The following is a 23,092-nucleotide window of genomic DNA, read 5'->3' on the forward strand; positions in this document are numbered from 1 at the left end:
GTGGTCCCGTCCCCGCGGGAGCCGGGGGGCTGACAGGGGCTCCTGCACGGTGCCCGCTCTCGGCAGCACCAGAAACAGCTTTCCTGGGGGAAAAGCCACCCTCCCGCGCCCCAGCCGCGGGGGTTGGATGCCCACAACGCCCCGCCGGTGTCCCGGGGGATGGATGCCCACAGAGCGCGGCCGGTGTCCCGGGGGATGGATGCCCACAGAGCCCGGCCGGTGTCCCGGGGGATGCGCGGGGCCGGCCCGGCGCCGGGGCGGGGAAGCGCCGCGTCCCCTGCACGGGGCAGCGCGGGGGCGGCGCGGGCGGGGCGGGGAGAGCGCGGGCCGCTCCCGGCCGCGCCGGCCGCCCAGGTGAGGGGGGACCGGGACCCCGGGAGGGGCTTTGGGGGGGCGCGGGGTTCCTCTCCGCTTCTCGCTCGCTGCCCGCTGCCGTGAGCCCCGACAGCCCCGCAGCGCTGCCCGCGCCGCTGCCCCGGCAAACAGGTGGGCAAAGCCCCAGCCCGCGCTCAAACTGCACATGAGCCGCGCCTAAAGCGCGCGCGGCTTCTTTTGGGCTCTTTTCGCCCTTACCCCCCGCCTGAAGCTGCCCCCCCCCAGCACACCGGGAGCAAAGGATCCCCGTTTGGGGCTTTTGGGGGGGGATTTTCCAGCTTTGCGATGGCTCAGCATCCCGCCGGAGCTCGCGCTGGCTCACGGAGTTAAACCCAGCCCTAACAAAGAGCTGTTTATTAAAGCCAGCGACGCGCCAGCATCTATTTGCTTTTGCCTCCCTTCCTCTGGACTCGGGGTATTCCAGAGCTGCCAGCACAGCACGGCTCATCCCCCCCGGCAGCCCGGGACCCCCGAACCTGCTCCCAAGGAAGCAGAGGACACCGAGCGCATTGCTTGGGCTGCTGTGTTTGTCCTCTCTCCACCCTCAGCAGCTCTTTGGAAACGGGAATCATTCCACAGTGCTGTTATGGAAAGGGGGGAAGAAATCCCTTCGACCAGGTGGGACAGAGCCCACCACCTCCGCTCGCTTTCCTGGAATTCCATAGCCCCCCAGCCCAGACCCTGTGCGCTCTCTCCTCACTGCGCTCCCCAGATTTCTGGGCTCTGGGAACGGCTTTGCTCTTTTTCCTCGGTTTCAAGTCAATTCCGCAGGAATCCCATAATAACGGTGCCCGTCTCCGGCATGAGTCAGTCCCGTGGGAGCGATCGGTTTGCAGGCAGGAGTCCCACCAGCGTTCCTGGCCACGGCAGAGCTCACAAGACAGCTGTTTTCCTCTTCTTTTGTCATGTGGAAGTGGGACAGGGCTGGAGCTCCTGCAGGATGAAACATGAGTTATAGCATCTCTCCCACAAAGCGATCCCAGTCCTGCCTGGAGTGCAGGCCTAGGTGGAAAAAACTCCTGGATCTGGATAAATGCAGGGAAAAATACAAAGTCAGTGCGCTCAGGGAACATCGGATGCTGCGGAACTCCCGCTCCGGCCTCCTCCCACGGGCAGCAGGTTGGCTCCTGGGAGGAGGGGCAGCACAGGGAGGTCCCCATCCCTTTCCCTATCCCTGTTCCCGCAGAGCTGCCTCAGCAGGCAGCAGCTCCTGGCTGCCATCCGGCAGATGCAGCAGCTGCTGAAGGGGCAGGAGACGCGGTTCTCCGAAGGGCTGCGCGCTGTGAGGAGCCGCCTGAGCACCATCCACGCCTCCCTGGCCAAGGCTGCCCCAGAGCCGCCCGCCGGTGAGTCCCTGGGACAGCATTCCAGGGAAACAGGGTGGCTTGGAAGGATAGGGCCCCCTCTAAACTCATCCCCTTTCCATGGTCTTGCAGCCACCTGTCCTGCCCTCCAAGCCCCTGCCGATGGGAGGAAGTTTGGCACCAAATATTTGGTGGATCACGAGGTTCACTTCGCCTGTGATCCAGGATTCCAGCTCCTGGGCTCCAGCACACGGATATGCCAGGCCAACGGCAGCTGGACAGGGCAGGAGGCCCGCTGTGCAGGTACTGCTCATTGCCTGCCCTGGAATATCCTTTGGGAAAATGGATTTATATAAACACAGGGGGGTATCGAGGTGCTCAAATGGGGAGGGATCACAGCTACCCCCCAAAGTTCCAGGGATGCTGCAGCTCCCATGGTTTTGGGATTTCTCTGTCTTAAGGAAAACTGGGAATTACAGCTGGAGCAGCTCAGCAGGAGAGATGAGGGGAAATGGTATCCTGGCTATGACGTGCCACAGGGTACCAAAGCATCCCGGTGTGTGCAGCACTCCTGAGCCTTGCTTCCCAAAAGGAGATAACATGGAATGTGGCTGCTTTTCCCGCAGAGATCAGAGAGTGCTCAAGCAGCCCCTGCCAGAATGGCGGGACGTGCCTGGAGGGTCTCAACCACTTCAAATGCCTCTGTCCCCCGCAGTGGACCGGAGCCACGTGCCAGTACCAGGCTCAGACTGGTGGGTGACCCTTGCTGGGGGATAAATGGGAGTATTTCATCCCCCACCTCATCCCAACTCCCCATCCCGCCGTTTTCCCGCAGCTCCTCCCACCTGGAGCGTGACGGACGACCCGGCCTTCAGCCGGCAGCCCCGCTGTGCCCAGATCGCCCAGACCCAGCAGTGCAGCTGCGATCCCGGCTTCCACATGAGCGGCACGGCTTCCAACGGGATCTGCCAGGGTGAGCCGGGATACGGGAGGGCTGCGCGGCTGCCTCGGTGCCTGATCCCCTCACAGTGTCACGGAGTCACATTGGGAGGGATCGCAGCGGCTCAGCCCCACCATCCCAGAGCACACGGCACGGGATGTGCTGGGTCCAGCTGGTTCTGGAATACCTCCAGCGGGGGCTGCTCCAAGCTCCCTCAGGAGGCTCCAGCTCCTTGATCCAAGCCATGGATGGCTGAGTGCAAACTGGACCCAGTGTCGCCCTCTGCGGGACACCGCGCGTCACAGCCCCCAAGCAGCCGCCGTGCTGCTGCTCCCATTCCCTGGAATCTGCCGTCAGCCCCTTCCCAACCCACCTCATGCCCGCTCCTCCAGCCCGCGCTCGCTCCCTGGATTTTCCCAGGAGGCTGGAGTGAGACCTTGTGAATCCCTGTCTCCGCAGATCTCAACGAGTGCGAGGTGTACCAGCAGCAAGGGGGACCCCGGCTCTGCGCCCACGCTTGTGTCAACATTCCCGGCTCCTTCCACTGCTCCTGCCCCGCCGGATACGTCCTGCTGGGCGACGGCAAGAGCTGCGAAGGTGAGGAGGCTGGAATCCCCTTGGTCCCAAGTGCTCTGCCATTTTCCCCCACTTTTTTCTCCATATCCAAGGGAAAGGCTGGTATAGAGGGGAGGGGGGCGATGGAGTGATGCTTTGCAGGATGGCAGCGGATGGAGGATGTTTGGATTGGCAGGAGCTCCAGCTGGATGCAGAGCTGGGTGGGGAAATGAATCCCAGGGTTGTGCTGGGGAAGGGAAAACTCCACCAGAGTGCTTCAAAAGAAAACCTAAAAATGAAAATAAAATGCTTTTCTGGAAGCATGGCTGCACTTCTCCCTCTCCCTCCTATCCCTTTCCCTCTCCCCTCTCCTTTACTTCTCTGGATGATGGAGCCACACTTTGGGTCTGCACCTCCTTCAAGATGATCCCACTGTGGCTGTAGGGGATGTTCCTGGAGCAGGGAATTCCTGTAAAAAACCAAAAGTAATGTTAAACCTCCAGAATTCCATGATCAGTTCAGAGAGTGGCAGCATCTCCCCCAATCCAAGGAAACTGGGGTGCAGGTGGAAGGCAGCGGGTGGGAATGGTGGGAGGCCAAAACTGCTGAAAGGCTCCTGTAAAACAGGGAATTTTTTGTGCCCTGAAGTGTTGATTGCTGCAGTTCAGGGTGAGAAAATCCCTATTTCCCCATTCCTTCCTGATTTTCCTGTATTCCGTGGCATCTCACTAATGCTCCCAGCAAATCCTCTGCATTCCAGCTCCTGCCATGCGTCCCACGGGTGTTCAGTAAATAAAAAGGGACGGTGTTTCCAAACAATCAAGCAGAAAGTTTGGAAAAGCAGCTGTCTTCCTGCTGGCAGAGAGCTGCTCTTAACCCATGCTGGCCTGGGGCAGACCTTGGGGAGAGAAGACGGAATTCCAGGATGCTCCCATATTTTTTGGATCGCGTTTAACCTGTTTCAAGGTGGTTTTGCCTATTTTCTGATGGAAAGGTGAGCTCAGTTGGAGGCTTCCAGGCCCTGACCCCGCTTCCCGCCCCTGTTTTCCAGATATTGATGAGTGCTCCCTATCCCAGGACAACTGCACAAGCGGGAGCACCTGCATCAACACCGGGGGGGGATTCCAGTGCGTCACCCCCCAGTGTCCCCCGCCCGCCGGCAACGTCTCCTACGTCAAAACCTCCCCCTTGTAAGTGCGGGGCACAAAATCCACGGCACAGCATCCCTATGGATCCAGTGCCAGCGAGGTGGGGGGCGCGGAGGCCACGTTCCCGAAAAATCTCCCGTTGCTTTTCCTTTTTGCAGCCAGTGCGAGCGCAACCCGTGCCCCATGGAGAGTCGCTCGTGCCACCAGGCCCCCAAAACCATCTCCTTCCATTACCTCCCTCTTCCCTCCAAGCTGCAGACTCCGGCGCCGCTGTTCCGCATGGCCACGGCGGCGGCTCCCGGCCGGCCGGGCCCCGACAGCCTCCGCTTCGGCATCGCGGGCGGGAACAACCGCGGGCACTTCGTGGTGCAGCGCTCGGACCGGCACACCGGGGAGCTGCTGCTGGTGCAGAGCCTGCAGGGGCCCCGCACCATCCACGTGGACGTGGACATGGCCGAGTACCTGGATCGCGCGTTCCAGGCCAAGCACCTCTCCAAAATCACTCTCTTCGTCTCGGCTTACGAGTTCTAGGGGTGGCTCCTGCTCCCTGCTCGGCATCCCGCGGCTCCCAGGGGAAGTCCAGGCTGGAGCTGCTCTGTAGACATCCGGCTCAATCCTTGCTCTGTCCCAAAGTTGTTCTTCCCATGCGGATTTACACGTATCTAGGTGGATTTACACCACCAAATGAGGTGGACAAGCAGTGAGAAGCCCCATCCTCATCCCGGCTCCACAGCCCTGAAGGAAACCACAGCCCTGATTTCCTTTGAATTCCCATTTTTTTCCTTAAGGAAGCAGTGAAGCCAAGTGTGTGGGAAGAGGGAGGCTCGTGGCCTTTCCTGCTCCCCTCCCTTGTTGCACCCAGTCCTGCTCCCTAAAAACACACTTCACTTCCCTTTGGATGCTGAGAATTCCCCTGGCAGCCTGTGGGGATCGAGGTCTGGTGCCTCAATCCCCTGGGATTGACCAGAGCTGGAGCACTCCATGAACATCCACCTGGGTGTCCTCCTTGGCAAGTGGGGCAAAGGAGGAATTCCAGGGCTATCCCTGCTCCTTAAACCTCTCAAATGGGGATCCCCCATGGATCCTCCTCACAGCAGAGCTTCAGCTGCATGTGGAGGTGGGAATATTCCCTGCTTCATCAGTGAGAGCCTCCATCCTGACGTAGGAATGCTGAGAAGAGCTGGGATTCAGCTTTTCCCATGGGGATTCACCCTCCTGCTTGTGCATGTTCTGCATGTTCCCTCATCCCACTGGATTTAGTACAATTAAAGGATGATGTAAAGGATGTCACTGGAGTGAAGCACCTGATGGATGTGTGGATGGGGGAATGCTCACCCGGAGCAGTCCAAGGGAAATTGGGGTCTGGGAGGGCAAGAACCTGTTATCCATGGTTTTATTTTCCTGCGTTTTGTTTGGGAGGGGCTGGCTAATAGCAGGGGGCTCATTCCCACCGGAGCATCCTCATCCCTGAGCATTTTCAGCCTGGAGCATCCTTCCCCCCAAGGAATCCTCACCCTGGGAATCCTCATCCCTGAGCATTGTTTCCCCTGGGAATTCTCACTCCCTTACATCCTGCTGAGCTGCACCCACTAAAACCATTCCCACTCCTTGTCCTGGGGAAAGAGACTTCCCAAGATGGATTTGTCTCCTCTGGGGGATTGAGCTCCTGGATTTTGGGGGGATATAGGAGCCTGGGAAGGGGTTGGATCTCTCCAGCAGAACAAGAAGGGACATTCAGGGCTGCTGTCGGCGGATGGAGGATGTTTGGATTGGCGGGAGCTCCGGCTGGACGTGGAGCTGGGCAGGAAAATGTATCCCAGGGTTGTGCTGGGGGAGGGAAGGGAAAACTCCAGAGTGCTTCAAAAATATCCCCAAAAATTAGGAGAAAATGCTTTTCTAGAAGCACGGCTGCTCCTCTCCCTGCCGCTTCCCAGCCTGGCTGGACATGCTCCTCCAACAGGCCATGACCCTGCTGTGGGATGATAACAAAATCTGGGAGCTGAAAACCAGGAATCTGGGAGAGGACAAGCTCCTGACAAGGCAGAATAGTTTCCATCTGCTGCTTTCTCCGGATAACACAGCTGGAGACGGGCGCCTGGACCACGCTCCGGAGGCTTTTCCTTGCGGCACCATCCCAAACTGACAACATTTTCCTAATTCCCGAGGCCAGGGTGAGCTGGTTTCTCCCTTCCAGCCCTGGAAAAGTTTAAGTTCGGCTCTTTGCCTTTCTCAACCTCTGGCTGCCATTCCAATTGACTAAAGGAGATTTTTTTTCCCTTCCCAGAGCAGCCGCTCCGGCATCTTTCAGACTTCCTGAGGTCGGAATTTGCAGAGCGAGGCTCTTCTGGTCTTGAAACACAGCTTTCATTTGGGAAAACGATATCTGGGAGCTGAAAAAATAGCAGGAATGCTTCTGCTTCCCTTCGGTGGGCACAGCTGGCCCCAGATGTGCTGTCCCAAAACCACCATTTCTCACCCCAGAATATTTAACCAAAACTTTAGGATTCTTCCTTCGAGTCCAGATTTAGAATCCCTTTTTTTCCTTGCCTATGGCCTGGAGAGATGGTGCTGAGTCCTGTGGGCATCAGCTCCAGGGCTCCACCTGTGCTGATGGGGATAATTAGTCCTAAGCAGCCCTAATGACGCTCCCCAGCCGCCGCCACCTCGTCCCCTGTGGGAATGCTGTTTTCCAGCCTTTTCCTTGGATTTACCTGATTTCCCTGATGATCTGGACCCTGGGTCCTGTTTGCCTTGCTCAGGTGTGCGAGGCCCAAGGGAGAAGATTCTTCCCTTAAGGATCTGAGGCTCCTCCCGCTCGGAATGCCATGGGAATCCATGCGAGCGTTCCGCCTTGTTTTTATAAAGTTTATTCGGTTGCTAGCACCGAATAAAGCCGAGTTCTGTGTCCTGAAAAGCCCCGAGAGGCAGGGAAACAGCCTGGACAGGATAAAAATGTAACTTTTCCCGGGAACGTTTTGATTAAACGTCATTGAAGTGACTCTGACAAACACGTCTTCCCTTCGCCCACCGCATTTTTATTAAGTGACTGTCTTGGAACCACTTTATCGCGGGTTTTATCACGCCCTGACCCCGACGGCGACTCCAGGGACCGCTTCTGTCCCGCCCCGGGGCCACACACTCTCGGTTTAATTACGAGCGTCACTAATTAATGACGCACGGGCCGCTTCCCCTCACACACACCGGCCGCCAGGGGGCGCTGCCCACAGTGCGTGAGGGGAGGGGGGGCGGCGGCCATGACGCAGTGGCGGGAGGGGAGGCCCATTCCTACTCCCGGTGCCCGTCCCGGTTCTCGCCAGGCGGAAGCCGCCGCCCTTTTCCCCCTTTCCCTCCCTTTTCCCCCCTCTTTCCCCACCATTCCCGGGGGGACGCCGCCACCACGTGACGGGCGCGGGGCACGTGACACCACGCGCGGCGAGGCCCCGCCCCCTTCGCGCGCGCACGGCGGCGGCGGCGGCCGAGGGGAAGCGGAGGAGGGCGGGGCCCGCGCGTGACGTCGCCGCGAGGTTGACGGGCGTGGCTGAAAGCCAATGAGCGCGCGAGACGCCGCGGCCGCGGCCAATGGCGGCGCGCGGGGGGGGCGGGCCCAGAGCCGCGGCGGAGGAGGAGGAGGAGGAGCGCGGCGGGCGGCGGCGGCGTGAGGGGACGCGACGACATCGCGGCCCCGGCGGGCTCGGAAGACGCTGTGGCGGCGGTGGCGGCGTGTGCGGGCCGCGGGCGCTGAGCGAGCGTGTGCGGGCAAAGCGCCGGGGGCCGCTGCCGCCGCTGCTGCTGCCGCCGTTCTCCTCCTCCTCCTTCTCTTCCCTCAGCCGCCGCCGCCATTTTGTGCGAGTGCCTCGCGCGGGCGCCATGTTTGTAAGGAAGAATTAGGGCCGCCATCTCCGGCCAGCAGCACCTCCCTCCCCCCGTGTGTGTGTCCTCCCGCTCTCCTGTGCCCCGGGGCTGCCGCTCGAGCCGCCGCCGCCGCCACCGCCTCCCCGCAGCGCCCGCGCGGGGCGGCCGGGCCCGGGCGCTGAGTGCCCGTTAGTGTCTCACTAAGTAACCGTGAGTGCAAACCTTCATCATCTCTCCTCACTGAGGGGCCCGGCCCTCCTCCTCCTCCTCACCGAGCCGCCCCCAGCGCGGCCGTGCGCGCCGCCGCCGCCGCCGCCTCCTCCCGCCGCTCCGCACCGCGGGCAGCGGCGGGGCCCTGCCTTCCTCCACCTCCCTCCTCCTCCTCCTCCTCACCACACCACAGCCAGGCACAATGGCCTTTGAAAGCCTGTTCTCCAAACCCCCAAACCCAGTTCTTGACCCAAACATGCCCGACTCTGACAGGCAACATGCAGGGGACGAAAGGTCGAGTAACATTCTTCTCTCTCTCCGCTTCTCATAATGGTGGTACTTAGTGGGGTGATGCTGGTAATGATGATGATGATGCTGATGCTGATGATGATGCTCTGTTAATGTGCCTGAGGGGGTTAACGATGTTTTTGGGGGGCAGGTCACCTTCAGGCTGGAGCGGGGTGGTGGTGGTGGGGAATGCAAATTGGGGAGGGGGGTGTCACTGCATTAAAAGTGCATTTTTTTTAGCAAGGTTTTAATTTTTCCTTTTGGAATGCATGCGTTTTTACATCTTCATTGATTTATTCTGGCTGGGAAGGGGGGCTGTTTGCCATTCTTTCCATAAATTGCACTTTCCAGGGGGTGTCTGTTGAATGTCACCATTGTTCTCTGTCTCAGGCAGGAAAGGGTGCTCCGAGTTGGGCGGGTTTTTTATTTTTGGCTGTTTTTGTTGATACCACAATCTCTCACTAGAGCCATATTTAACGTCATTTTCTTGCCAGATTCCACCTTACACATTTAACTGGATCTTTTTTATGCAGATTAAGGGCTGACTGACGTTATCTTTGCCACCTCTCAATCCCCATGCGCAGAAACCCAGAGTCCTGTTCCTGGTGAAAGGACCTCTGTTGCTCCCTCCCTCCTTCCCTCCCTCCTTTTCTCTCCTGCAGCTGCTGGAAATTCAAATCCTTTCTCCAGGCAGCTCTGGCCTTCCTAACTAGTTCCAAAAATACTGTGCCAGGGTGGCAGTTACCAGTGCTTGAGCCTACATCAACCCTGAGCATTCCTGACAAAGCTGCAGGAGTTAAAAACTCCGGGGTTTTGGCATTCCCAGGGCTTGGCCTCCTCCCACACAGCTCCACAACCATTTGTGGTACTTCAGAGGACAGGGAAACACTGGGAAAAAACCAAACAAACAGACGAACAACAAAAAGAAAAGCTTGTGGGTAAATGCAAAACTGTTTCCTCGTTGGAGAAAAGAGTCCCGAGTTCTGTGTTATAAATTGGGAAGTGGTCCCAAAATGCTCCTCGGGTTTAGTGCAAGGGTCAGGGCAGAGCCCAGAGCTGCTGGTGCTTGTTTTCCCCTTTCTGCTTGTCCTTGGGAAATGCTCCTGGGATTCAGTGCAAGGGCCAGGGCAGAGCCCAGAGCTGCTGGTGCTTGTTTTCCACTTCCTGGTTGTCCTCGGGAAGTGATCCCTAAAATGGGCCTGGGGTTTAGTGCAAGTCCAAGGCAGAGCCCAGAGCTACTGGGTCTTGTCTTCCCCTTCCTGCTTGTCCTTGGCAGGGGTGGAAGTTGTGTCACGCTCTGAGTGCACACCAGGAACCCGCTGGGATCTCTGGAGCTGGGGCAGAGCTGTGCTGTGGAGTTCCTGCAATCAGGCTGTGACTTTTCACTGTTTCAGGGATTGAAAATATCTGGAGTTCTCAAATCCTTGAGGACAAGCCCGAGTGACTCCGGGTAGTGCTGGGAGCAGAGTTTTTCCAGCTTGGAGTTCTCATCCTCTCACCAGCTGTTCCCACCAGTACAACCAGTTGTGACACTGGTAATTGTGAAATAGAGCCAATAAGTGCCACCTAACAACCTAATTAATTTTAATTTACAAGTGTTGCTTTGTAATGTTTTAATTTATGAGGTGAAGAGCAACAATACACACGACGTGGGAGATCATAACTTGTACTTTTTCTAAAACTTTAGCTCTGTAAAATGAGTTCATTCACTTCAAAAAAGGCCCAACTTGTGTTACATCAGGTGTGCAAATGTAGGACCAGTAAAACCAGTTCACTGCAGGCAACACCCATACTGGCAACCTCGTGATTCCCAATCAATTTGTGCAGCAGCAGGAATTCTGTTAATAGTTTGATGTGAGTTGATCTGTTGAATGATAAAGAAATTACTTAGTAAAGAATAATTTTTAAAACCCTGTCTGTCCACACTTTGAATATTCCAATTTGGAAGGTTGTTTTAATGCAGTTTTCTCAAGACAGGAATGTTCTTTAATTAGTTTTAGTTAATTCCTGTTGTTGACAATATTTTGGTGATGAAGGGTCTGAGCCTTCCAGCACAGAGGTCCTGGAAAGATTTTTTCTGCAAGGATTTTGTGAGGCTTTCTTGGTTGTGTGTGGGTAAATCCATGGCAGGGTAAGGAAAAAGTTGGAGGCAAGTTTCTTTACACACAAATCAGTGCCAGATTTCCCAGAAAATAGCTTGAAATTAATTTACTTTCACTTTTTACTGCTCCCAGCCACCCTCTGCTTTTATTTGATTTTCCCAGTGAAAATTCTCTGTTGTTTGGAGTTATTTTCCTTATTAATTCCTAATTTCTTAAGCAGCACCCTAGTATCAAAATTTGGGGAATTTTAGCCATCAGGAAATTTTAACCTAAAGTAAAATTGTTTTTAAATAAAAAGATGGGGAATGAAAATTTAAAAACCTCAATAATGTTTGAGGTTAAAGATTCCCAGAATATTTCAGAAAATGCATCCTGGGTTTGGAATCTGTTGAATGATAAAGAAATTACTTAGAATAATTTTTAAAAGAATAATTTTTAAAACCCTGTCTGTCCACACTTTGAATATTCCAATTTGGAAGGTTGTTTTAATGCAGTTTTCTCAAGACAGGAATGTTCTTTAATTAGTTTTAGTTAATTCCTGTTGTTGACAATATTTTGGTGATGAAGGGTCTGAGCCTTCCAGCACAGAGGTCCTGGAAAGATTTTTTCTGCAAGGATTTTGTGAGGCTTTCTTGGTTGTGTGTGGGTAAATCCATGGCAGGGTAAGGAAAAAGTTGGAGGCAAGTTTCTTTACACACAAATCAGTGCCAGATTTCCCAGAAAATAGCTTGAAATTAATTTACTTTCACTTTTTACTGCTCCCAGCCACCCTCTGCTTTTATTTGATTTTCCCAGTGAAAATTCTCTGTTGTTTGGAGTTATTTTCCTTATTAATTCCTAATTTCTTAAGCAGCACCTTAGTATCAAAATTTGGGGAATTTTAGCCATCAGGAAATTTTAACCTAAAGTAAAATTGTTTTTAAATAAAAAGATGGGGAATGAAAATTTAAAAACCTCAATAATGTTTGAGGTTAAAGATTCCCAGAATATTTCAGAAAATGCATCCTGGGTTTGGATCTTGGACTTAAGGAGCTTCTAGAGTAAATCTTCTTTGGGCATAAGGAATTCTATTTTTAAGGATGACCTGAAATAAGGTCAAGGAAGGGGAGCTAAAATCCAGGTCTGGAGGTTAGAAATAAAATTAAAGTACCAGAATTAGGATTTTTTCATTCTTCCTTCCCAAATATTTGTGGAACTGCCCAGGGATTTCGTCAGGTTGCTTTTCCCTGGAAGATCATTTGGCTTCTGTGCCTTTCTGATCCATTTGAGAGCTGCTCTAGGAATCCACTCAGACAGTGGGAATGTTTTCTGGGATTATTTTCACATATCCATCTAGATCCAAGTGTCTGGAGGTTGTGGGAGAGGGGGGAACTTGTGAGAAGGAGGTTCTGCTCTCCCTTCCTGGTGCACAGCTCCAGTTTGGGATTGAAATGGGAATAAAAGCAGCTAAACCAGACGAGAATTCCTGCCTTGGCACTTCCTTGAAAAATAATTGACTTTCCAAGAAATGGTATATTTGACCATTATCTTTTCAATCCATATTTATCCAGTTGTTGGGTTTTTCCTTCTTTTTCCTTCTTTTTCCTTCTCCCCCCACCTTTTCTTTTTTTTTTTTTTTTCCTTCATTCTTGAAGCTCAGTCCTTGGAAAATGCTTTGGATGTTGTGGAAAGAACTTTAGAGATTAGAGGACTTTTGTAATCTTCCCTCTGCCATGCAATCCAAGGGATTGTATTACTGAGACTGGTTTACTTGGAAAGTTATTCCAGTCCTGGATGTGGATCCCAGAAGTGGAAATCCATGAGTGTAATTCCCAGAGGAACTGGGACATGGGAACAACTTGTTCCCAAGGAGCATTTTCTGTAGGTGTTTTATGGAAGAGGATATTTTAATTGATCCTTGAGGGAATGAGTTTAACTGGTATCATCAAAACATAATTGGATTTTTGGGATAGCTGCAGGTGTTTCAGGGATATTAATGTTCCAGTTTTATTTCATTAATGTAATTTCAAAAAATTCCAAGTCATATAGCAGTCGTGTCTTCTCCCTGGCATATCCATTTATCCCAAAAATCACAGCTTGGGGTTGCTTCAGACTTCATAACTGTTTTTTTCCAGTGACAGGTGAGCTGGATGATAACATGCAATTTTATTGTCTTCTTGGTATCCCTCTTCCAGGGAAGATGGAGAGCTGGAAGATGGGGAAATAGATGATGCAGCCTATGAGGATGTGAAGGAACACGGCTCAAAAGGGGACGATAAACAGAAAAACGAGAAAGGCCACCGGAAATCCCGGAAAAAACGCAAAAAAGAGAAGGAAAAGAAAAAATCCAAAAGAAGAAGACGGGACAAGCATAAGGTTAGGGAAAAACCCAATATTTTGGAAGTGCTGATTTGATTTAGGGGTGTCCATGACAAGGATCCAAGAAATTGGCAAAGGAACTAAAATGGTTTTATTACCATTAAGAATTAAAGTGGTCTTAAATGTTCAAAGTCAAGCCCAGGACTTGGAAGCTGAACCAGTTTTTAGGATAAGATGCACAATGTAAATTTATCACTTTTGTGCTCATTATATTTATGGAAGGAAGATGATTTCCTCAAAATTCCCAGCTTTTTTGTTCTGTTTTCTAGCATAACTCCCCTTCCAGCGATGACAGTTCCGACTACAGCCACGACTCCGACATGGAGCGCACGGAAAGGCCCCACAAAAAAAGCAGCAGCTCTTCCTACAGGGATTATGATTCCTCCTTCAGTCAGGTAGGAAGTTTCAAACTCATTCCTCATGTCCTTATTGAGGTGACATTCCAAAAATACAAATATAAACAGCGTGGGTTTGGAAGTTTGGCTCCATCCTTGTGCCTGTTCTCCTGGATTTCTGGAAGCACATCCAGTTCTCATCTCCCTGAGGAGATTCCCAGATGTAAAGCAGGATCTGTGGTAGAAAATAAGCCTGATACCAATTTTTCTTCCATCAGGCATCAGGAATTAAGGGATCTTTATTATTAAGGAATCTTTTTATTGCCTGCACTGGATTTAGGCTGGACTCAAAGGACAAAACTCTTGAAAAGCCACTTTTCAATATCTAAAGTTGATCCTGCTTTTTGGGAGCTCAATTTTCTTGGCTTTTTTCAGCTGGTGAATTAAAATTATTAATTTTTCCTGAATAGCTGATTTTCCCTGTCTTACTGATACTTTTTTTGGGCAGTTCTGGTAATGATAAAAAAATCTCCATAAATAGATTTTTAGAGCAGTTTGGAGGGGTGGGATTTGGAAATATGGAATTGCTTCCTAACGCAGTGCCTTTCCTTATAGCATGGACACGTGTCAGGGAATTACATGAGTTCCCAGAAAATGCAGCATAAAAAAAATGTCAAAAGTAAGGAATATGACAACTACAGTCATTACAGTGACGAAAACTTTGGCAATTACAACGAGGAGGAAAAGGATGAGGATTTTGCTGACCAGCTCAAACAGTACAGACAAGCTAAAGAGACTTCCAGTGGGGATTTGGGACCTCCATTCCCGAAGGAACCAGTGAAGAAACAGGGCATGAAAGGGATCCAGAAAGGTAAGGGGAGTTTTGGTGGCATTTTTGGGGTGGAGACTTGGATGAGGGAAGCTGCCAGGGATGGTTTTCCTGGGATATTTTGGCTGGTCAGAAATAACATTTTCAACAGTAGAAAGGGAGGGATTTAATTTATTCCATTTGTCTCTCTTTGATGCCATGAGAGAATAATTTTCCCTTAATTTCTGTGATCCTTTTATGAGGTTATTCCTGTTTTCCAGGCATTTCCCAACGAGGGAACAACTACAACGTTGGAAGAGGGCGTGGAATGCAAAAGAAACTGAAGCGCAAAGATCGCGGCAGGGGCAGAGGTGGCAATAAAGGATCCGATGGCTTCCATGAGGTACCTGCAATTCCAGTCCTTATTCCCAATATCTGCATCACCAGTGCTCCAAGAAGGAGCTGATAAAATGTGGATTTTTTTTTTTTCCAGGATGGCAAACCAGTGAAGAAATGGGTTAATATGAGCCAGGAGTTCATCAACCAGCACACAGTGGAGCACAAGGGCAAACAGATCTGTAAATACTTCCTTGAAGGGAGGTGCATTAAGGTAAATTTAATTATTTTTTAAGATAAATTTTTAGCAAACTTGGGTGTTGAAACTCAATATTTTGATTTCTGGTGTGCTAAGGATTTCTAGATGGAATTACTTGTGGAAAAACATCCCCTTCTGTTACACATTTTGATTTAAATTATAATAAAAATTGATGCTTTTATTAATAAAAACATCTTAAACTTACCCTGAGAATGATAATGTACTAATGCCATAATTTCTCACAAGTATGGAATCTAAACAGGCAATAATTCCTGAATATATTAAATTATTTCCTGCTTATTTGGAAACTGCTTTGTGGTGCTAAACTTTAAAAAGTGGGATTGTTAGAAAACACAACCACTGAATGCTTCTCATTTTTATTTGGTTCCTTGGGATTTAGGAGTGGAATTTTCTGTTTGTTACCCAAATGGTAGAAATAAAAGTGAAATGTGTTTCTTGCTGCCTTTAAATACCTTTGGCTCAGATGACTATTTGCTGCCACCTTCAGTTTTAGAAGGGACTGAAAGAGCCCTTGGTGTCTTTTTCAGGAAAATAAATCCTAAAAAAATTCCCAAACCCCCATCCAGCAAAATAATCCTAAAGAATAACAGAATATATTAAAGCAATTCAATAAAATATTATTTCATTGCCTTTTTAATGCAAATTCCTAGGTGAAGGCAGAGAACAGGGTTTGTTTTCTGTCACCATTCCATCTGTTCCTTTGAATTCCAATCCAGGAATTTTCTCAATGTTCAGACCCCCCTCTATTTACAATTTTTTATTGCTTATAATGGAATTTAATGTTGGTAAAGATGAAAAATCTAAATTCAGCTGAGGAGGATGTTCTTTTTACTATGGAATTAAATTTCTCAGCATTTCAATGGTTTTTTTTTTTTTTTTCCAATTTATTTATAGGGAGAACAGTGTAAATTTGATCATGATGCAGAGATTGAAAAGAAAAAGGAAATCTGTAAGTTTTACATCCAGGGTTACTGCACCAAAGGAGAGAACTGCATTTACTTGCACAATATCCTTTAAAAGTACTTCTATATTCACCTGAAATGTTAATTTCTATTCTTTTCTATTTATTTTCATATAAATGATTTCTAAAGGAATGTCTTTTAAGACTCTGCCATCCACTGTGTAGATAAATTACAAGATTATTTTTCTCAAATACTTCAGCGGAAAAATTAAATATTAAATGACTGATTTGTAACATTTTCAAAAATAAAATCCCTGGACTTTTAGATACATTTATCCACACCTTTAAACCCCTGATCTATTCCTCTTTGTCATTATTTTGGTGTTTTCCTCTGGAATTGAGACCTTTCCCTTTTTAATCACAACTGGAAAATTAAATCTGAAGGCCACAAAAATGTCATTTTTAGGAGGATTTTAAATGGAAGTAAAAGGTAAGTTGGTTGTTAGCTTCCAAAATTCCTACCATAACAATGAATTCCTGATGAAGAATTGAGGGGTAGCTGCCAGCTGAATTCTGCAACCTTACCAAAATGTTAGAAATCCTTAATTCCTTCCTCACATGAATTCCCCTGCAAGTTCTACCACACAGGAGCAAAGTGTTATCAAGGAGATAAATGCAAATTCTCTCATGCACCCCTGACTGCGGAAACCAAGGAGCTGTTGGATAAGGTGAGCGATCTGAGTACTGGGAATATTGGGATTGCTGCACTTGGAGTGGGGAAGGGATGGAGGAGCCTTTTCCATGTGCTCTGGGAAGCTCTGAGCTCTGGTTTATTGGGATATTCCCTCTCCAGTCATTGCCCACCAGGTTTTAAAAAAAGGGGTGTGAATCCAACACTAAAAACTTGAGGAATCTTGAAATAATTCCTTCCACTCCTGTTTGAAAGAAGTGGACTTCTGGGAAATTGTTCCTTCCTGAAATAGAGAAGTATTTTCTTGGCTGGGATTTGGTGTCCTGAAAAACAACTCCCAAAAATGGGTTTAGAATTCCTTTGAGTTGGATGTCAGTATCCAGCAGTATTTTAGCAAATAACAGGAAAGTTGTTTATTTAAATATGGAAATAATATTTCAGTAAAAGGCGCAAGACTAAATTGAACTGTGGAATATGGAAAACTGATAAAATATTTGCCACATGGCTTTGTTCCAGGTTTTGAATAATGAGGAGGAACCCCAAAATGAAGATGAGAAGGAGCTGGAGGAACTCCGGAAGCGGGGCATTGTTCCACTTCCCAAACCCCCGCCGGGGGTCGGACTCCTGCCAACCCCTCCGGAGCAATATCCCTTCTCCGAGTCCGACATGGAAAATTACCAGGATCCTTCAGGAGATTATAAGAAAATCCCATCTCTTTTTGAAATTGTTGTGAAGCCCACTGTGGATTTGGCACACAAAATTGGGAAGAAGTAGGTGTTGGAATTCTGGGGAGAACTCTCCTGGATATTCATAATTTAATTTTTAATCATTGTTCCTGTCAGGATTCTGGGCTAAGTTGAGGATCTGGCAGATAGTTGATACCAGGATTATTTCCTGTTTTCCATAGACAGGAACTTAGGCCTGACCTTCCAGAAGTTGACTCTTTGTTTGTATCTTCATCTGCAGGTGGAGCAGTTTGTTCCCTGCTCCAGTCTTCTTGTAGTTGGCTTTTTTTTGGGCAGAATTGGTGGTGATGAGCAAATATTGGAAAAGTGGTTTTGGCCAAGTTAAGGAATGTGGAATGGGTGTAGTTGGAAAATAATGCTCCTTTGGGAATTCTATCCAGTGTCAGGTCAAATAAGAGTGGGAGGGGGCAAAGAGAGCCAAACTGTTGGTGTTTTTAGGTCCAAAATTTGATTCCTTGATTTTCTTCTGCTTCCAGGCCACCAAGCTTCTACAACAGCGCGTCACCACCGCGGCCGCCATTCCAGGGCAACGACCCACATTCCCAGCACATGTACAATCCAGGCTCGAGTCCAGGGCCAGGTCCTGGCATGTCCCAAGGACACAACGGGCCCCCGATGCACCCCGGCTCTCCTGGGCACCATCCCTGCGGAGGCCCCCAAGGGCCGGGAATGCCGCAGAGCCCCCCCATGCAGGGCGTTCCCCCGGGATACATGGGCCCGCAGAACCAGACTGGAATGCCCATGCAGGGGCAGCAGGGTGGGCCACCTCTCACCCCGCCAGGGATGGGAGGATCCTACAATTCCCCTGGAGTGCAGGGACACATGGTGAACATGCCAAGGGACAATCACTGCCCCCCGGGGCCACAGTACCAGCAGATGCCCGGGGAGTACGAGCCCATGCAGAACCCGGCTGACTTCTATGACAACTATTATTCCCACCAAGCTGTACACAACTTCCAGCCAGCCAATAATTCTGGAGGTAAGGACATCTGCCGGATGAATTTTGGATAGAAACTTCATGGAATGTCTTCAGTGTTCTGGCTTTCTCAGCTGGTGCTGTTCAGTTGCGTTGTTAAGTCATGTTATACGTTAGGGTGAAATGGGATATTGGGAAGAAATCCTTCCCTATGAGGCTGGGGAGGCCCTGGCAGAGTTTTCCCAGAGAAGCTGTGGCTGCCCCATCCCTGGAAGTGTTCCAGGCCAGGATAGATGTGGCTTAGAACAGCCTGGAATAGGGGAAGGTGTCCCTGCCATGGCATGGAACTGGATGTCCTTTAAGCTCCTTTCCAACCCAATTCATTCCATGATTCCATGTTTATAGCTGCAACATTACTATAGGATAACTGCTAACAGGAGTTTTGTCCTGCAGATGGAGCATGGCACGGAGAATTCACAGATCACCAGGCTCACCTCATGGCTCCGGAGTCACACCCGGGCGGGGGCGAGTCGGACTGCATGGGTGGCCACATGGGCCACAACCAGGGCATCAACGTGCCCGATTTCCTGCCCGCCATGCAGAAGGCCCTGTATGTGAGGCTCAGCCAGAAGCACCAACGGGATGGAGACTCTGCCAGCAGCCAGGGCCAGAGGGCCATGAGCAAAGATGAAGGTGAGCAGGATTTGGCTGGAATTCTCATCATATTAATGGCCGTGGTCAGCAAATCGCTTGACGTTGACTCACATCGTGTCACTGTTCACAGTTATTGGGAATAGTTACTGGAAGCAGCAGCAGCTCAGTATTTTCAGCTCTTCTTCCCAGCTTGTTCTAGGATCTTAGTGTAGGTTCACTCCATCCTGGCTCCAATGAATAATTTTTGGATCTAGTTGCACTTTTAAAAGGTCCTTTGGTTGATAATTACTTTGGAAAATCCCTTGTTGGACCAGAGGGGTTGTTTCTCACTGCCAGGACTGGAAGTGCATTCTCTATCCTGTTTCTTCAGGTGCACCTCTTGATCTGTTTCCTATAGAGCAGCTTTTTGCTTCTCTGATATCCTTTAAAATAAAATACTGTAATTTCTTCCCTTCCTGAATCTCAACTTCTCCTACAAACTTTGGAATTTGGTTTAAGTAAGGCAGCAAATTCGTAATTTACCTGGATTAAAGACCACTGCAAGGGGCCATTTTACTTTTCCTTCTCCTATCAAGACTCAGGTTTTAGATATGGTTTTTTACTAGTTCCAGTAAGGATTGTTTGAAAGCAGGTTACTTTCCCAAATTAATATTGAGGGTATGGGGACACTCCCAGGCTGTGTTGCATTCTATCTCCATTACCTCCAGGTTTTTGTGTTATGGCATTTCTTTGATTAAATGGATGTTGGTCATTTGAGGTTGTGATTTTTATGACACTGGGAGTGATTTAATATCAGATCTTTTCAGTTTGACTTTACTGAGGAGTTTCCTGTTAGGGAGTGTTGGATCCTCTAAGAATTATTTGCTGGAATAATCTAAATTTTGTGGCATTTCTTTGATTTTTAGATGACAATGTCAACTGGTATTCCAGTAGTGAGGAGGAAGAGGGGAGCAGTGTTAAATCAATCCTCAAAACCTTAAAGAAACAAAGCGAAAACTTTAGGAATCGGCAACAACATTCCACAGAGCAGCACATGCTTGGGATGCCTACGGATCCCAGGCTGGCAAAAGACAAAGGTGTGGGGCCTCAGGCTGCTGACCCCAGACTCCGGGCCTCTCCAAGGCCCAATCCCAGGAAGCCTTCGGAGTCAGCGTCCCTGGATCCCCGGCTGGCCCGCGATCCGCGGATGCACAAGGTCAGCGAGGGCGGCCATCCCGGCCCCTCCCTGGCCGGGGCCAAGCTGGATTTGCACCACGCCCACGCCGGAGTGAAGGTCAAGCAGAAAGGGCTGGATGATGACGAGGAGGACTCGGAGAGAGAGCTGAGGGAACGAGCTTTCCTCATTCCCTTGGAACCTCTGCCGGGCGTCACGTTACGGGATCCCCGCTCCCAGCTGCGGCAGTTCAGCCACATTAAGATGGATGTGACCCTGATGAAACCCAACTTTGCCAAGCACATTGTGTGGGCCCCCGAGGACTTGCTCCCAATCCCTCTGCCTAAACCCGACCCCGTCTCTTCCATCAATTTACCTCTCCCTCCACTCATTGCTGACCAGAGACTGAATAAGCTGCGGAATTTGAAGAATGATCCACACCCCAACGCGATGCCAGCTGATCCCCGGCTCGCTGCCAAGGCCAAAAACAGTCTTGTGGGCCGGGGTGGCTACTTGGATCCATCCACAGATTCCCATGCCAGTAGCTCCAGCAAACTGGGGGATCCTCGCTTGCAAAAGAACGTTGATCCCCGACTCCATAGACTGTCAAGTGCAGATGCTCACCATGGAGTCGGGAAGGATTCCCACCCTCCCAAGTTTGACCCCCGGCTCGCCAGAGCTGCTGCCAGCTCATCCCAGCCCTCGGAAGCCACGACTCCGAAATCCGACCCCGATGCTCTGCCTCCCTATGCACCCAAATTATCATCCAGTGGTGTTAGGCTGGGAACTCCCGGCTCCATCCTGAGTGGGATCAGTTTGTACGATCCCAGGGATCACAGCTCATCCTCGGACACGGCTCCAGCCAGTTCGGGAGAGAATGGAGAGAACCAGAAAAAAAGTATTTTGAAAAATTCCAGTAAAAATGAGCCGAGTCTCGTGGAAGATGCGTCCCAGCAGAAGGCTGCCTCCAACACGGAAAAACCCACGGAAGGATCAGCAGAAGCTGCTTCAGACAAGGCAAACAGCACCAGTAAATCTCAGGCTAAACACTCCAGCGCTGCCCCTGCCGTCCATAATCTCCCAATCCAGGCTCTGTCAGGATTAATCCGGCCCCAGTACAGCGACCCAAGGCAGGTGAGGCAGCCCGGACAGGTAACGCAGGCCCCGGAGAGCGATCCCAACGGGGAGTCGGATGATAAATCCTTAAAAGATGTTTTCAAGACTTTCGATCCAACTGCTTCCCCGTTTTGTTAGCAGACGGCTTTGGAGTCTTTTTACCGTTGTGGGTATTGCAGTTCTCTGCTGTTTTGTACCTGGGTTACCTCTTTTGGCTTTATTTATTTTTAAATTATAATTCCCACCACTTTTCAGCTGCTAATCTCCGAACCACACGCAGTTCTCCAGTACGCTCGAGTGTTTGCAAAGCTGTGGTATTTTCTAGAGAATCCTTTTTCTTTCCAATTTCAGGGAGACTAATAATTGACCTGTAGAAAGGAAACCAATCCCCCCGGATCGTGTTAGAGCTGAGAAAAGCACTTTCATTGTAAATAAGTCATGGAAAATTCCCAGAGCTGTATATGTGTGAGCTGCCTCTTTCCCAACCACCACTTAGATCCGATTGCCACATTTGTATAGATCCAAGCAATATTATGTACATGAATTCCCGGGAGAGATGCCGTTCCAGGACTGCCAAACCCTTGAACTGATGGAAAACCTCACGGGAATGAATTCAAAGGAAAGCGTCGCTCCTCCTTTTCCAATGAGTTGATGTAAGACACGGACAGTTTTTATTCCTGCAGTCAATATTAGTGTAAAAGAGACTATATCACATATTGAGGATGAAAAATGTCATATCTTTTAAAAGTATTTTATTCTATGCTGTACATAGAAGAAATTGTGAAGTACATAACTAGCAAAAGTAACTGTTCGAAGTGGAGAAAACTACATTGTCTAATACGGAAAAAAAAAAAGGTTTTTATTTAATTTTTTTCCACGCCTACACGATTGGGATTTAGTGCTCCGAGTTCCATTGTGGTGTTCATGTATTTCAATGTATTTTTGTATTCAGCTGCTTAATTTGTATTGCTTTTTTTGTATGGCTGTAACTGCAGTACTTGTATTCATGGTGTCTCGACGACATTTTTAACAAAACAATTAAAAAGGGTACAGTTAATTCCTGGAGACGACTCCGTGTGCATACGGTGGCACCTGGGAGGAGGGGGACTAAAGCTGGGCTTTTTGGGATGGTTTGTGGGGTTTTAACATAACTTTGTACCTGATCCCAAGGTCTCATGGAGAGAGTTGCCATTTTCCATCATGGAACATCTTGCATGTCTTGAATTCCCCAGGTTTTGCATGGGAGAGCACAACTGTCCTCCAGACCTCCTGGGGCTGCTTTTTGTCCAGAGGAAGTGCAGTCATTCCTAGCCAGCTGCTTTTCCAATAAAAATGTGCTGGCCGCTCAATCAATCATCTGCTTCCCACTCCTTTGGAAGGTTTCTCTGCTTTAAGTATCTTCCTTGGTGGACCTTTTCCTCTTGTTTTGCCCTTGGCCAAGTGATGGTCATGGACCTTTTCCTTTTGTTTGTTGGTCAAGTGGTGTTTCCACTGGGACAGCAGAGTGTTTATCCCGAATTCTGAGGTTTTGCCTTGCATGGTTGAGCCAAGGGAAGCCTGTGATTCCTGCACAGCAGAGGAGGCATCTCTGAAGGCATTCGTGGTTTCAGTTTGCCTTCCTGATTTGCCAGAGCAGGAATTCCATTAATTTTTTTTTTTTTTTTTTTTTTGTGTAGCAAAAGTAGAGAATAGACATGGAATTGGGTTGTTATTTTGGAGTAACCCATTAGTGCTTTATTAGTAGTCTGTTATTTCTTCATCTACTCACTGGTGTGGCTGGTCAAGGTTCTCTTCAAAAAACCAAGCCAGCAGGGAAAAATAGTGTGGAAATAGGACATGGATACAAAGGCCTGTGAATCCTCACAGCCTGTTGTCTCCATGTGTATTTCCTTCCTGCCTTTCTCCCTCCCTCCCCTGCTTTATCCATTGCAGATAGCTTCCCAGACTCTGCAGTGTGCCTGCTGCTGCTTTTTCTTGGAATACGGAGGAGATTCCTTCCTGCCATGCATGTAATGGAATTCCTG

At 49.7% G+C, this 23,092-nt stretch overlaps 3 protein-coding genes across 11 annotated transcripts; 2 read left to right on the top strand and 1 right to left on the bottom strand.

Annotated features, from left to right (window-relative positions):
* The first annotated feature begins 1,303 nt into the window (after positions 1-1,303).
* Positions 1,304-5,607, top strand: FBLN7 (fibulin 7). Of its 2 annotated transcripts, none has more exons than XM_041474153.1 (7): positions 1,304-1,721; positions 1,812-1,982; positions 2,306-2,431; positions 2,515-2,652; positions 3,079-3,216; positions 4,226-4,364; positions 4,481-5,607. In XM_041474153.1, exons 1-7 carry the CDS (start codon positions 1,409-1,411, stop codon positions 4,851-4,853), a joined length of 1,398 nt encoding a protein of 465 aa, XP_041330087.1. In that variant the 5' UTR covers positions 1,304-1,408; the 3' UTR covers positions 4,854-5,607. The 2 variants fall into 2 exon arrangements, with proteins under 2 accessions (XP_041330087.1, XP_041330088.1); XM_041474154.1 differs by having other exon boundaries at positions 4,575-5,607.
* LOC121357125 (translation initiation factor IF-2-like) lies at positions 3,232-8,191 on the bottom strand. 2 transcript variants are annotated; one of them, XR_005955686.1, is made up of 3 exons: positions 7,034-7,787; positions 3,552-3,643; positions 3,232-3,463 (listed from the first exon to the last, which is right to left on the bottom strand). XR_005955686.1 is itself a non-coding variant. In XM_041474161.1 (2 exons), the coding sequence occupies exon 1, from the start codon at positions 8,189-8,191 to the stop codon at positions 7,514-7,516; it is 678 nt and encodes a 225-aa protein (XP_041330095.1). In that variant the 3' UTR covers positions 3,552-3,643; positions 7,034-7,513. The 2 variants fall into 2 exon arrangements, 1 of the variants encoding a protein (XP_041330095.1); XM_041474161.1 differs by lacking the exon at positions 3,232-3,463 and having other exon boundaries at positions 7,034-8,191.
* Positions 8,192-8,252: 61 nt separating this feature from the next.
* ZC3H6 (zinc finger CCCH-type containing 6) lies at positions 8,253-22,133 on the top strand. 7 transcript variants are annotated; one of them, XM_041474143.1, is made up of 13 exons: positions 8,555-8,678; positions 10,067-10,207; positions 12,949-13,129; positions 13,402-13,530; positions 14,083-14,338; positions 14,539-14,678; positions 14,769-14,885; positions 15,786-15,897; positions 16,411-16,520; positions 17,000-17,253; positions 17,706-18,208; positions 18,599-18,838; positions 19,705-22,133. In XM_041474143.1, exons 4-13 carry the CDS (start codon positions 13,453-13,455, stop codon positions 21,204-21,206), a joined length of 3,312 nt encoding a protein of 1,103 aa, XP_041330077.1. In that variant the 5' UTR covers positions 8,555-8,678; positions 10,067-10,207; positions 12,949-13,129; positions 13,402-13,452; the 3' UTR covers positions 21,207-22,133. The 7 variants fall into 7 exon arrangements, with proteins under 7 accessions (XP_041330076.1, XP_041330071.1, XP_041330073.1 ...); XM_041474142.1 differs by lacking the exons at positions 8,555-8,678; positions 10,067-10,207 and adding an exon at positions 8,253-8,384; XM_041474137.1 differs by lacking the exon at positions 10,067-10,207 and having other exon boundaries at positions 8,544-8,678.
* Positions 22,134-23,092: the final 959 nt, after the last annotated feature.

This window comes from Pyrgilauda ruficollis, unplaced genomic scaffold, assembly GCF_017590135.1.
Source record: "Pyrgilauda ruficollis isolate IOZ18807 unplaced genomic scaffold, ASM1759013v1 scaffold31, whole genome shotgun sequence".
In the NCBI taxonomy this organism is placed as follows: Eukaryota; Metazoa; Chordata; class Aves; order Passeriformes; family Passeridae; genus Pyrgilauda; species Pyrgilauda ruficollis.

What these genes read in the sequence shown, in the direction of transcription:
- FBLN7 (XM_041474153.1), top strand. Translation starts at nt 1,409, where the DNA reads ATGCAGGGAAAAATACAAAGTCAGTGCGCTCAGGGAACATCGGATGCT. An exon ending in TGCCCCAGAGCCGCCCGCCG is followed by an intron (nt 1,722 to 1,811) that starts GTGAGTCCCTGG and finishes ATGGTCTTGCAG; the next exon opens with CCACCTGTCCTGCCCTCCAA. An exon ending in CGACGGCAAGAGCTGCGAAG is followed by an intron (nt 3,217 to 4,225) that starts GTGAGGAGGCTG and finishes CCTGTTTTCCAG; the next exon opens with ATATTGATGAGTGCTCCCTA.
- ZC3H6 (XM_041474137.1), top strand. Translation starts at nt 8,587, where the DNA reads ATGGCCTTTGAAAGCCTGTTCTCCAAACCCCCAAACCCAGTTCTTGAC. An exon ending in GCACACAAAATTGGGAAGAA is followed by an intron (nt 17,254 to 17,705) that starts GTAGGTGTTGGA and finishes TTCTGCTTCCAG; the next exon opens with GCCACCAAGCTTCTACAACA. An exon ending in GCCAGCCAATAATTCTGGAG is followed by an intron (nt 18,209 to 18,598) that starts GTAAGGACATCT and finishes TTTGTCCTGCAG; the next exon opens with ATGGAGCATGGCACGGAGAA.
- LOC121357125 (XM_041474161.1), bottom strand. Translation starts at nt 8,191, where the DNA reads ATGGCGCCCGCGCGAGGCACTCGCACAAAATGGCGGCGGCGGCTGAGG.